General features: G+C 38.8%; 1 protein-coding gene across 1 annotated transcript in view; it reads right to left on the reverse strand.

The window, feature by feature from the left end:
- Window positions 1-15,174, reverse strand: part of LOC107044971 — a 40,373-nt gene that overhangs the window by 11,230 nt on the left and 13,969 nt on the right. Inside the window, exons 2-5 of the mRNA XM_015267053.2 lie at window positions 12,280-12,607; window positions 7,158-7,457; window positions 3,367-4,541; window positions 1,102-2,080 (exon numbers count right to left, since the gene is read on the reverse strand). Coding sequence (XP_015122539.1) covers window positions 1,102-2,080; window positions 3,367-4,541; window positions 7,158-7,457; window positions 12,280-12,607 — 2,782 coding nt within the window. The remainder of the gene's footprint in view (window positions 1-1,101; window positions 2,081-3,366; window positions 4,542-7,157; window positions 7,458-12,279; window positions 12,608-15,174) is intronic.

Raw genomic sequence — 15,174 nt, forward strand, 5'->3', positions numbered from 1 at the left:
TTTTACATAAAGTTTTGAATTTTCAATGCCAAAATTCCTTGGAAGATAGGTGGAGTTATAATGAGATAAAAGTTTCCGAAAAGTGTACCGAAAATTTCGGCCTGAATTTTTTAACAGTGTGCGACGTTTGATTCACGAGATATGACACGCGCGACATTTGACCCTCGCGAGGCCTTTTCTTTAATATAACTTCCTTTTTCATATGTAATCTGTAAGTCAACGTTACATGAACAAAGAACACTGAAATCATTTGTCTTATTGGGAAACGAAAGAAGCCACAGGGGTCTCATTTTGCCCCGGAGTCTCTTCTTGTCCCCAGATCTGTTTTGCTCCACCTGTAGCCATTAATGTCGAAAAAAAAATTCTTCGTGAAAATTTTTTTTTCTTATTTCCATATGAAAATCACATTTTGAAATACCCCGGAAAAGTTGTGTATTATTATTATTATCTATTGAAGAGGAAAAGAATCAATTGATTTTCGACTGGCCCCTGTGTATCAGTGGAATTTGAAAAATAAAAAACTCGAAAAAAGGGCTATTACTTATCCTCGCAATACTGTCGTATTTTTCTTTAAACAGTACGTGAAAAAACGAAAAAAATCTTTTTTTATTTATTAGAATCCGTCAATTAGTTCGCAAGATATTTTTTTTCAAAAATTTGAGTTTTTGACGCATGTCGTAGACAAACATTTGATGTTAAAGGCGAGAAAATTTAGAGAAAGCATGTACTTCTGTAGTATTTGACTGTCAGCATGTCAATTCAGGATTCTAAGGACCAAACAAACTGAGGGTGGCTGAGTTGACATGGAATGTCCCATATGTGAATAGGGGAATTAGAAAGAATTGAGCTTCATGCAAGTTCCCTATTCCCAACCCATCATTCCTTTTCGTCACTACGCCCGATAAACCGCGATTTAACCGAGCGAAGCGAGATTCGAAAACAGCGATTTAACTGAGCGAAGCGAAGTTACAATGGCGGTTTTCGGGCCGAATGATAAAAAGTATTCTTCGACACAAGGCCGTGTAAACTTTCGTATTCACCAGAAAAGTTCCTCACGGCCTAGTGTCGAAATGTACTATTACCCTCATTCCCAATACTCACGTGCAATGTTCCACATTTCCCTGGTACGAGCACGTCCCCCGGTTATTGCAATGCGAAGCAGGGCACGACAGGCACACCCTTCCGGCCTTCTCTGGATCCTCCGAATGCGGGTCCCTCAGTCCCGCTTTGCAAGCACAAACAAATCCTCCCCAAACGTTGCTACAAACGGCCGAAGAATGGCAATCATTAAGCTCAGTCGAGGCGCATTCGTCAAGATCCTGGAGATTAGAGATGGACCCAGCTGGTGTTTTAACAAATACAGCACTCTTGCCGATATTATTATTCCGTCTGTGAATGACCCCCAAAAGTTGTTTCTGCAGTTCTCCAGCGAGTGAAGGTCTCGCGGTTCTGGTTTCAAACGTCAATTTGACGGTAGCATTAACGAACACTCCTCCCTGTCCTTGAGAAACATCACCCTGGTAAATTCCATTGATGGACGAGCCCATGTACTCATCTGTGAAGGGCGTCATTGACATTGCAGACTCGATAGCTACATTAGACTCATAAGCAATCTCTTGATAAGCCTCGGAGTTCTTGTCCAATAAGTTGTTACTCCAAACGACTTCCTTGTCGTAAATCCTGTCGACTCGGATGGAGACAACGATGCTAATCACTCTTTTGCACGGCAGAGTCCTGACCAATCTGGCGAAGCCAGGCTTGCATTGACAGGCAGATACCCCTTGAACAGTAGCGCAGGCCTCGTGTTGGCTGGCATCGCAAGTACTGGAATCACCGACTATGCAGGTGTCGATTCTGACGATATCCGTGGTGGTCTTCCTGAAGACGGGACGACCGGTGGTACCGTAGGCGTGTCCGGGGACTGGAAGATCTGGCTGGGGCACTGCGTAGCCGGTTCCGAAGACTGGCGGCTGGGTTCTGGCTGGAGGAAAGACAGCTTTTGTGGGGGATATTGTTTCTGGAGTGTTGTCGAAGAGGTTCAGATGAGTGCGTTTTCCGTCGATGCTGACGAATCCTTGACCTGGAAAAATGGAATTATTTTTCGTCACGAGTCCCTTTCGTTTATAAATGACGAACAATTTTTCTCATCACGTCGTCCGTAAAATATTACTTTACGGATGATGGTGTGACGTGTGGTGTCTGACACACGTTGGATTAAATATTATTTTAATATTTTCAACTCGGAGAATGTTTTAGAACCGAGGATCATCAGCAAGGTAAGCATTCTCATGGGTGTTACAGAAGTCCGACTTCCGGAAGGAAGACGTTTGACTGTTTTGGGACATTCTCAATGGTAATGCCAACACAGCTTTGGTCGTACAAAACCGTGAAAACGCTTATTTAATTTTTTTTATTGTTATTTTACATCGCTTCGACTCGGTTGAGTATATTGCGATGATGATCAAGACTTTAAATGGTTAGATCTCACCATTCTACCCGACCGGGATTTCAACTCGGAATCTTGCGCACGTGAGGTAACGACATCTAAACATTTTAGGGGCTGCAGCTTCTGTGATGCCCCTCGGTAAGACAGAGTACGGACGAAGTAGAATCGAATGGATGTCGACTGCTCGCCAAAAATCTTATAGCGCCGCGCGATACCTGACTCATTATCAGTTTGATTTTATCTTCAATTATTATTCTCAGTTAATTATATTAATTATTTTAACTGGTGCTTCGTTATTGAGAAAAAACTCTTATCAATTCTTCCCTAAACATCCCCAAATGGGCAAACTTCCTGTCAGCTTATACCGAGACTTTTGTCGGCTTTAGTTTTCAAATCGAAAGACGACTTGATTAACCCGTCAGTAGGCGCGCGGTTCCACCAGAATTCTTGAGGCGCACGATTAGGGGAATCCCTCATCGGCTTCTCGTAAGAATAAAGCCAAATATTGCCACAGGCGGCGCTGTGCGGGGTTCAGCGGCACGAATCCCGTACCCGTAACACGTGAAAAATTTCGGCCGAGCCGAAGAAAATATTTTTTTTTCTACTGAACCCTGACTGATAGACGACTTTTATCACCACCAGACTCAACTAGAAGAGTTACTTGAGGCATTTAAAAAAATGTAGTAGAATATTTCCGCTTTTAGGGCATATTTTCTATGGAGTGAAAATTTTTGTGAGGGAAACGCTTATAGCGCGTCTACTGGCGGGTTAAAGGAGGACGAAAACTTTCCACGTCACAACGGAATTAGAAATATAGTTCGTTACTCGATGAAATATATATTTTGATGCTCAAAAAAACTCGCAAAAACAGGTCCTTTTACATTGGGTACTAAAATTATTGGAATGTCACCAACTCTTACCTTCAACCGCTGACGTCAGGATAACATCTTCCCCTCCCCCTCCATGAGGATTAACCGGCACCCTCACTCCCTCTCCAGAGCCACCCCCAGGTCCCTGGATCACTGACACCGTCACATCGAAAATATCCCCGATTTGATGATGCCTTGACGGTACATGCGGTCGCTGTGTCGTGAAAACCTGTTTCTTCGTGTAATCCAACGTATCATCGAGCACTATCCCAGGTCTAGGGTGATATGCATGAGTGTTGACACTCATCGAGGGCTTGTAATATCCGGGTACACCTGTTGGGCGATCAAAAGCAGTCGGAGAAGCTTCGACAGTACTCGAAGTAGTGGAGCCTATTGAATTTATTGATAGGCCTTTCGTCGGAGTCGCCCGATGGGCTTCATTACTACTAGAGCTTGTAAGACTCCCTTGAATGGTCTTACTGGGCTCCAGGCTCGACTTAATGGTGCTTGAGGCTTCAGAGTTCTTTTCCAGGGGAACTATCGACGGCTGAATCTCTACGGTTGTTCTTGTTGGTTCGATCACTTGAATTGAGGAACTGGTTTCAATCTTCAGGGTGGAAATTGTCGAGGTGGTGGTGCTGAGGTTGCCAGAGCGGCTACTGGAGCTGGACGACTCTTTGACTTTTTTCCTCGTCGTCTCCAAGGGGACGACCGAGTTGACATTCGCTTCTGATTGCGAGGGAATGGGAATCGGTTGCAGCTCTGCTCCAAGCACTAGAGTACTCGCAGGATCGATTTTCTCTGGTTTCAAGGGGGGCTGGAACCTCTGGGGTTTCTCTGTCAGGTCTTCAAATGGCTCAGTCGGATTTTCGTGGACAGACGGAGTCGTTAGATCATTACGGTGAGTGTTGTCAGAACTCTGTGTCTTATCGTCTTTGTCGAAGAAAAAGTTCGGCTCCTGAGGGGGTAACGGCTTGTAGGGGGGTATGGGACGACGGTTCGGGGGAAAGTTAGGACGGTTCCAAGGGCGTATGTGAGGGGGGCGAGTAGGGTGACGCTCCGGGGCGGGGGGGAGTTGGTTGACTGAAGGACGCTCTGGTGGCGGGGTTTCGAAGGGGTATGGGTGGTCGGGAGGAGGAGGCGGTGGTGGGTTCATCCCAGGGGTGTCGAAGTCCGGGGGGAGGGGTGGGAGGTCGGAGATTCGAGGTGGGCCGCGGTTGTTTATCCTGGAATCAAAGGAAGAGGGAATGTTAACGAATAGATTTGTGCAAGAGGTAAAAAATGATGAGTCAACTTATCGTCGATTGAGTACAAACTCAACCCGAATGTTTCTATCCATAATAAGTTCCGTTCAGAATTTATTCTAGACTGTAATTTCAAAATTTGAGTTACGAGATCGAAGGCGCGCTCCGAGCGCCTATCACTATGATTGATTTTATATGATTCATCCCGTTATTATTGTAAGTTGATTTGAATCAATATGTTATTTCACGTATTCGAATTTCTATAGTATATTACTAAGGAGAAATTCGTGGGAAATGATGAAAACTTCTTTTGAAAATCCATGAATTTTTTTTTAATGAAAAGGGATGGAAATTTCTATCGAGGATTGGTCGGAGATACAACGAAATCCATGAAAACTTCAATTGAGGATGAACACATTTCCTGTTGGAAATGATGTTGGTCTCGAAGATCAGAACATAATTCAATGTTAATTTATACGGCCGTTATCGATGGAAAACCATGAATATCTCGGATACTAAATACGATCAAGTCGGTTCCTTTTATGCAGACATATAAATATATATAGAATCTACTCAAAGATATAACTCTTTGTAGACATAATTTTTGACTTTTACATTTTTTTCGCTGTTGTCTTGTGAAAACTTTCTATGGATCTCATGATCGAACTCCCGAAAAAGCTGAATATCAGTATAGGGAAGTGGTAAAACGGTTTAAGTCAACTTATCTCCCAGTTGAGTTTTTGAGGAATATTTCCGAATCTAAAGGAGATAGAGAAATTTCCGTAATTACATTTGTTGTAGCTCTCAATCGGCTCTACAAAAAAAGGTTATAACATAAATTGCTATCTCCCTTAGATTCCGACATATTCATTAAAAACTGGTCAATAATCAAAATTGACTTGTATCGTTTTACCACTTCGCTACCGATATAATTGTCCGTGATTGAAAACATCTCTCCGTAGATCTACACCAACATTACCAACATCATCAATAAAATTAGTATCATCATCATGCAGGCATGCAATTTCTCTTTCAAAACATTCAGGAATAAAAGTGTGACATCTCCTTTTTATATAAGAGAAGAAAGAATAATCCTACAACTTTGAAACCCAGTACACACTGAGAGAACAAGTGTTTTTTGAGAAGTACTTCTTTACTTGTATTAAGAAATTCGTGGCTTGAAAATTACCAAGCGCACAATATCTCACACTAAGAAAAAAAATCTTACGCCAAGAAAATAATACATTACATGCCCGAGCCTTGGAAAACAGATCACCGTCCCCCACGTGCAAGATTGCCTTCCTAGCCGAAGGCGAGGATGGCAAGCACGTGGGGGAAGGTGATATGTTTTCCACGGCGAGGTGTGTATATTAATTTTCGTGTCGAGGGACCTGAAAAACGCGCCGCGCCCCACGAAATTGGCGTTTTTTAGGTCCCGTGACACGAAAAATTTTATACTTGTCCGAATGATGAGGCCAATTTCTTCATATCAAGAAAACGAGTTCTCATATCAATTAAAGTGGTTTTTGCATTGAAATTTTTTAGAATTGAGAGTGACAAACTATTGAACGAATTAATTCAATTTTACTTGGTTTGAGAAATTGCTTTCTTGTCATCAAGAAATTGTCCTCGTCTTTAGGACAAGGACAAAATTACTTGACGAAAGTTTTTATTTTCTTAGTGCAAGATATTTTACTCTTGAAAATTTTCAACCCGGAAATTTCTTGATATAAGTAAAGACGTATTTCTCAAATACCTTTGTTTTTGTCAGTGCAATGTTCAGATATTCAATAAGACCTTGCTTGTGGAACATTCCCATATTAAAATTATGACTGAGTCTTGTTCAGCCGATCACTGATATTAATTTGGCGTCTCTTACTGGTTTGATCACTGGACGATTCATCTTAATTGCTCGATTAATTATAAATAATTATCAAAGCAGAAGAATATCTTTAAATCATAGACAAGAGCGTTTTCTGTAGGCGAGGAATTTTTCTAATAGGAAGATCGTCTGACTTATTATCGCAGGATCTTTCATTGTTGGATTAATTTCAACTTTCATAACATGACGGAATGTTAGTTCATTACATTAATATAAAACTTTAATGTAAACAATAAAATCGCAGAAAATTTTAGTCTCAAAAAACAGCATGCAATCCTGCAATTAGCATTTTATTTTCATCTCTCCTGAGAACAGCAGAATATAAATTTTAATGAGGAATTAAATTAAGCAAATAATTAAAAAATAATTGTAGCTGTAACTGAAAAGAACTAATTATGATATAAAAATTAAATAAGAGGCCATAATGGTGAGTCAACGTTATTCAAATCATCGTAAAAGAAGAATGTAAATGGGAGAAAATCAAATAAACTCCTATAAACCGATTAAATCGTAGAAAAAAATTGAGGAATGGAAATAAAAGCTAATAATAGCTCGTGATGATGTATTTTCCATCGATTTTTATCTCCTCTTGAATATGAAAATGGATCAAAAAATGAACAGAGGATTAACGAATAAAGAGTGAAAGCATTGGAAATGAAAAATTGAGAAGAATGAAATTTACGACCAATGATAATACAATTTTAATTTTATTTTACCTAGTCGCTTGGACGGGTTTATGCCTGAGGGTATTGACAGCAACGTTGACATTTCCATTGAGCAATTTAACGATACCAGTTATGATATCCTGGATATCCGGATTCGCTTGTCGATTGGTGGGTATCTCAGTTTGCATGCTCGGTTGGAGCGTGCGATCATTATAAATCATCGGTGATTCTTGGCGTCCCTGTCGCTGTGGGACTGATTCGACTGGCTGGTGGGGCTCCGCCGCGATACCTCGTGCTTGCGGAGCCCCCTGGGCTTCCCCCGAGAGTCTTGTCCCCGTCGCCGACACGCTTCTGTAAATATAATTAGATTAAAACGTCGCTTCACATCATTTTAAATATGTATTTCATTGAGAAGATGGATTTTTTTGATTCATGAATGAATTTTTTCAACATGTAGATTATGTTCTCGCTTCATTTTGTGAACAATTTTAGAGGGAAAATATTTGGAGAGAGATTCGACTTGGTTGTTGGAGTGGATGTGACCCATTGGTTGGTCGAACCAATGACTTCCCCACAAAAAAAGGAAATTCTGAAAATTTTATCCAATTAAATGAACAACTGCTGAGACGATTTTCATTGAAATTTAGTCAGCCTCCAGTTATATCGGAATGCATTTTATGTACAAGAAGAAATTCAGTAGTGAAGAGGTCAAGCGGTTTAAGTCAATTCCATTCTAGCGCCAGTTCTCGATGAGTATCTCAAATTATAAAAGAGTTGGCAAAATGTTCCTAAAAATCTTTTTTATAAAGAAAAGTGAAGACTATCGATAAAGATCTTACAAAAATTTAGCTATTTTTCTTAAATTCCAAGTTATTCAACAAAAACTCAACTGGGAGCCAAGTCGACTTAAACCGATTGACCACTTCACTACTAAATTGAACTCTATCATCTTTTTAGAAAGAATTGTTGGGTTTTCAAAAAGTTTTTCATGTTTTCTTTTGTATTCTTCCTGTTTTCTTCATATTACACCTTTGTTACGAATAATTAAAAAAACCGATGAGACGATGACACTTGTTCCAAGCGGCAGGATAATGTATCAATTGCCAAAAGAACACTTTTGGTCGAACCATTCGTTTGGAAGACCTATAGTGGAGTAACATTTCGCTCACATACGGATATACGGAAATTTTTTTTATTTATTATTTATGTACGGACATTTCTTCAAAAATGAAGGAAATAAAAATCTTCAATGTGAATGCTTATTAAGCATTTTGAACTACGGATTTATGACTCTGGACTAAAGCGAGCGGAGTTGGACTGGAACGGATGTACGCTCCTTACAAAAAAAATCTTCGATCCGCGCGCGTAATCGAACCCCGTATTGGCAACATTTTGCATTCAGTTCGAGATTCAGTTACTAGATTCAGTTAAATATACTCAACCTTATAACCACCCGCGTTTGCTTATTGTGAGAGAACACTTATCAATCCCCCCTTAAGGATATCCAAGTAGTTCAGGCAATTTTTTCTGGGGGAAATCCCCTTCAGAGTTTATAGACTAGACCAAGAGTATTTTTTAGGCACATCCCAGGTAAGAATTGACGATAGAAACAGGGCTCATCTAGCCCTGAACCAAGGCTCGGAAATGCTCAATAAGGGGTGGGGCTCAGGCTTGGATCAATCCTCCTTCAGCCCTAAAATGATAACCTCGTTTCAGGCTTAGTCTGCGAGCCTTGAACGAGGCTCGGTGCCAAGGCTTGATTCAAGCCTTGAATTACCAAATTTTAAAGGCTCAATCGAGCTTCGGCTAAATAAACTGAAGTATTGTTTACAGATATTTGTATAAACAATTTCTTATTGCTTCATAACCCTTTTTATGAATTTAGAGTAACCTATGAAAGAGAGTGCGCTTCGACCGTACATCACTGTTGCTAAGCGTTGTTGGTGATTGTGATTGTTGGTTAATTAACAATGGATGGGAAAAAAATTATTATCATCATTAGTTTTTATTAATTATTCGTCCTGGATTATTACCGCGCACCTGGAAATTGAAATACAATGGAATCAAACATTTAAAGACAAGTGTAGACAAGCGCGCTATCCACTGGGCTACCTGCGACTTCGTAGGATGATACATTTTTTTCGAGTATAAAAATTCAACTTGCGTTCGTGTTATTTTGTTGTTTTATTGATATCCTAATTAAACTTCCTAAGCTTGAATGAATTATGGGTCCAATGGATTTATGAGTTCAGAATCGATTGATTAATTAATTATAGATAAGGATAATAATAATTATGTAGCCACGTGCACAAAGAGCTGCTCTACGCCTGGCCTGGGGTTAGCTTAGATAACTTGGCGGAAAATTATAGCTATGTTTGTAGATGATGATAATGTTTTCACCACCATTAGCTGATGAGTATTGATATACAAATTGAGGAAATTAATCGGAAGTAACTTTAATTTTCGAGGCCTTGCTGAGCCCTGAATAAGCCTTGACGTACTGAGCCTAAATACTGAAAGCCTGGACTAGGCCTGAATTGAGCCTCGCCAATGGCCCCTTTAATCATCCTCATTTGAAGCTCAAGTGAACGGTGAAACCAAGCCTATCCCAGGCCTGGATAACTGAGCCTCACCAACCCTGGGCTCATACAGGCTTGTTCTCATCGTCAGCCTATGTAATTCTTACCTGGGCAGTATAAACTTTAGTTTCCGAACATATTTTCGAGAAAACGATTTTTGAAAGAATGAAATTTAACACATTGCGTCCATAAGAGCTGTATACTCCTACCTTCAATCCAATAGTTCATAGTCTTAAAGCGTTTTCTCGTACACATAACCGTATATGACTTTGTTCGTTACACTCTCTAGTTTTTTTGCGACATTAAAAAACATAAGTTTTCGGACAGATAATTGCAAACAATCAAATTAAAAGCTTCTTGATTGATACGACGGCCATATTGGGTGGTTTGAACCCGTGCGTTCCTGACGTCTGGCAACAGTCCGCTCAAGTGACTACTCGGACCGAATTTACGAGGTTATATACAACACATGTGCAGTGTTGCCGTATAATCATCAGAGGTTAGACCAACGAGAGTCAAGTGTGAAATTGAATAAAATATTGTTCACAATATTCATTGAAGAAATTCCCGAAAAAATGTATTCAATAATGAAAAATCCGAAAAAGTATGGGGACGGCAAGATTTTCGACAAAAGTGAAATCTTGCTTGAAAAAAAGTTGCCAATTTGAACGAAGTACTTGGATATCCTTAATCCTAGTCTGGTCATCAAACGCATCCCTGCGACTTTGGTCACCTGCGCGGGGATTCCCCGTCGTGTTATTTATGCTTTAGCGTTGCCGAATTCACTCTACACTGCCCAGGCGCGTTTAGCGAGTTTCCGGCAACGTCGTGTCATGGGCAATTACATTTAATGTGGAAAAAAATAATTCATTTGTTCGAAATTATTTGTTTTTTTTAGAAATTTTGGGGGATATCTTATTTAAAAAATTATTATAATTTTTTAGACACTTCAATTGACAAAGTTAATTTTTTTCGAATTTTTGCGGTTAGTCAGTCAATTGTAATTAAAGAAAAACGACGCGCGGCGGGGTTTCCCTCATAGTGTGACCAATCTAGGGTTAAACATCCCTAAATGGGCAAACTCCCCGCGAGCTCATACCGAGACTACTCCGACTAACTACCGAGGCTACAGTTTCTAGTGATGTTTTCATCAAATTGTGAATCTTCAGTGACACAATGTCTTGAAATTTCAGTATAGAATTGTCACTTGATAAACATATCCAAGAACTGAATTTTTTGGTAGAATTTGCTAATAGTGTAAAAATTAGGATCCGTAAAAATTGAAACTTCCTTCTCTCTATGAGGCTTTTTAAGAAAGTCTTCTAATATTTTCTCCTATCGTCATTCACTGTCAAGATGATGAATAAACTAAAATTGATAAACCCACTCCTTCTAATGTCCCACACGGAGAGAAATTTTTTAGAAAAATTCTAGTGCTAGCACGGGAAAAGAGGCATAAAGTGACGGCCAGGAAAAAATTCTAGTGCCGGCACTAGAAATTTTATTGGAGAAAACGTGAATTTTTCCCCGTATTTCTGTAAAAATTTCACAGAAATCCCCAGAAATTTTACCAGAAATACCAAGAAATTTTATCTTAACAGCACTAGAATTTTTCACAGCCGGTGAATTGTAATTTTTTCCAGTACTCGTATTTTTATTTTTCTAGAAAATTTCTCTCCGTGCAAAAACCGTCCCAAAAACCGCTTTTGTTATCCGTTCTCTGAAGTGTTGTATAAACGATGTTTCATTCAAATTATAGGAAGTACACAGTTATGTACTCTCATTAGACCTTCAATGAATATCAACGGATAAATGGTAATTAGATAATATAGCACCTCCATTTTTTTCAGGATACTGATAGGTAAATATTATAGTTTTTATATTGATCTTGAAGTATTTCGACGTATATTGGGCCGGAAACTGGTTGCTATAAATGAATTTACCCTCTTTGAACTATCACACTTAGTAACACGGATGCTCATGTAGATGTACGGGAGCCATTCTACGCTTTCTCTTCCAAAAGCCGTTTTTTATAATTTCAATTGTGAGATGTTTATATAAATTCAACGTGTAGTGAAGCACTTATTCTTAAAGTATCAAGCTTGACCAGCACTTAACATTATCCAGGGTACGCAGCTGGTATGAACCCCACAAACAGACCGCAGGGCAAAATGGACCACTGACAGAAAATTGGTAGTTTTTATTTATTTTTCTTTCCTTCAAATCAGGAACACTGAATGTGTTGAATTAAAAGTTAGTTTTTTGGATCGTAACCGTCACGGGGGTTTTATAGACAACAAGTATCGTTGAACCGCAATTTGATCAGATTTGCTAATCACCTCAAACCACAAATGGCTTTGAATTTTTGTTTTTGCTAATTGAGTCCGACTCAAATTTCTTATTGATTTCAATTTCCTTGTTAAATTGATTATATTGATAACAATTCCTTTGTTAAATGACGAATTAATTCAGTTTCCTCGAAAAATTCTTTGGAGTAGTTATAATCTAATCTAATAAAAAAATTTAATCTAATGAAAAAATCTTCACGAAATCCCTTCCCCATCTCCCATGACAAATCATTCATTTTTACTTACTCATGATACTCCGGGGGTTTCACCTCGATATTATTCTCATCAATATGCTCCACATGTTTGGACGCAGTCACCTCAGCATCCAAAGGGCTCTCATGACTCGTATCCTCGAATCTCACCTTGGAGGTCGATTTTTCTCCACTCCCATGACTCCTCGAGCTCTCTAACTGAATCACAGGCTGTGTGCTAACAAAATCTCTCGATCCCTCATCGCCCTCACGAAAAGACTCTAACGACGTCGTTTTTTCCGGTGCAAATGAACTTGCACTGAGCACCACATCCTCTCTGGAAGCCCTCGAGGACGTTGGCTCGTTCTGAATTCCCGTCACACCTGAAATGAAACGTTTTTTATCGGCTTTATAGACGGGTGTTTGCTTATATGGGAAGACTGCCAAGGGGCAAAGGAGCGATCGGTATGTCAACGGTACCAGGATGCCGTGTGTGTGATTCCTGATGATGAGGGTGAAGAGGGGGGGGGGGTGGAATCTTTGGAGATTACGCTAGACTCTTATTTTCTACTGCGATCAAAAACCTTGATCCTGGTTTCCTGGTATGTAGTGAGAGCATTGCCCCTTGGGCGTGACTCTATCGTTCATTCTTATGTTTTAGTCATGAGTTTTTTTAATCGTTGGATACGAGGTACAAGGACACGAGGACACTGACTCGCAGGGTCTTAGGTCAGCACTGAACGTCCCTCGTCATTTTTCACTATTTTTTAAAACAAGAACGAAGGTGATCGAAGGCGCTCCGCGCGCCTGACAATCTGATAGATTTTATATGATTCATCACATTATTATTTACTCCGAAGCTCTTTCGGTTATAGACAAATTCTTTATCAAGTGTAACCTCCGCATATAATCAATAAATATGTAGTAAAGCAATGTAAAAATAAAATGTATGAATGTCACCGATAGTGTAAATAACCTGGATATGGGTTTTATATTTTAAACCAATAAAATAAAATAAACATTATTATTTGAGTTGATTGGAATCAATATGTTCTTTCACGTATACGGATTTCCATGCTATTACTAAGGAGAAATTCGTGGGAAGGAATGAAAACTCCTATTGAAAATCCATGATTTTTTTTTATTCCAAAGGGATGGAAATTTCCATCGAGAATCAATGGGAGATACGGCGAAAGCTATGAAAACTTGCATTGAAAGCAAAGGATTTTCCATAGAAATCTATCGAAACTTCTGTTAAAAGACTTTGGAAAATTCTTTGAAATCCATGAAAACTTCAATTGAGAATCAATACATATTTCGTTGGAAATCATCAATACCAACATTACCACCAAAATCGGTATCATCATCATCATGTATGCGATTTCTCTTTCAGACATTTAGAAATAAATGGGTGACATCTCCTTTTTATATAAGATTACTTCTTCATTCTTGTTCTTAGGATATAGAGTCGGCAGAGTAAATTAATAAAGAATAATGGAATGAATACGTACAAAAGGTAGGTAGTACCACGGGGTTAAATGGGGGTTAATGTTTTGCCCAAATGTTTTGCATCCCCATCATTTTCCCGAAGCACCTCTTCATTTTGGCCATAGGGTTCAATGTGTTTTTTCTTATTGCCCTCTGTTTTTATTATTATTTCTGGAGTCTTTTATTAGGGAAATGATCAATTTCAAAATAACTGAAAACGTAGGATAAACATCCTTAATGATAGGTTTTTCTTGGGAACAAGAAACATCACACTAAGAAGACAGGAGTCTTTGAGAAGAACGTCTTTACTTGTATCGAGAAATTCATGGGTCGATAATTACCAAGCGCACAATATCTCACACTAAGAAAAAAAAATCTTACGCAAAGAAATTGTATACTTGTTCGAAAGATGAGGGCAATTGATTCATATCAAGAAAACCAGTTCTCAAATGAATTCAAATGGTTTTTGCATTAAAATAATTCAGAATGGCGGCTAAAAACTATGAAATGGATTAATTCAATTTTACTTGGTTTGAGAAATTTTCTTTCTTGTCATCAAGAAATTGTCCTCGTCTTTAGGACAAGTACAAAATTTCTTGACGATAGTTTTTTTTCTTAGTGGAAGATATTTTGCTCTTAAAAATTTTCAAGCCGTGAGTTTCTTGATATAAGTAAAGACGTACTTCTCAAAAAACGTTGTTTTTGTCAGTGCAGGGAAAGATCTCAAAATGTTATTTATAACGGCCGTAGACTACAAATTAAATTGCTGCATTACGGCCGGCTAGACAAAATCGCTATTTTCGTCATAAGGCCGAAAAAAACTTTCTGACGAGTGTGAGGGTTGCAATCTATTGAATGATCAGTGCAGGGAATTGAATGAAAATATGAACAGTTCACGGAGTCCGATGATAAGCTGCACAATTGCTTATTGTGACTATCCAGTATGCAGAACACGCATACATAATGTAATTAATCCAGAACCGAATTCAACGAACTGATCGTGGAATAAAATAAAACGTAGAACAACGGAACAAGCAATTGAACAAAGGATCAAATCAAACTAGTACATCAAAAAATTATACATGACGTATTATTAAACCTAAGATACGCTGCTTTGGATTGAGTGATAGAAGAATAAATTCCTGTAAGCTTTACAAGGTGAGCAATTATGTTAGCCTTCTTCCTTTAATTCTTCGAACAAAACTGAAATCATCTATTCTTTATTATTTTAGTAGCGAAGGGGTAAAACGGTTTTAATCGACTTATCTCCCAGTTGAGTTTTTGAGGCATATTTCCGAATCTAAGGGAGATAGCGAAATTTTCGTAATCACATTTTCTCTCAATCAGCTATACAAAAAAGGTTGTAACAAAAATTTTGCTATCTGAATAGTCGAAATTGACTTGTACCGTTTTACCACTTCACTCCTGATTTATTAGTGCATAAGGATACGATATCTCATTG

Source organism: Diachasma alloeum, unplaced genomic scaffold (assembly GCF_001412515.2).
Source record: "Diachasma alloeum isolate Michigan unplaced genomic scaffold, Dall2.0 Dall_scaffold_00856, whole genome shotgun sequence".
NCBI lineage: Eukaryota > Metazoa > Arthropoda > Insecta > Hymenoptera > Braconidae > Diachasma > Diachasma alloeum.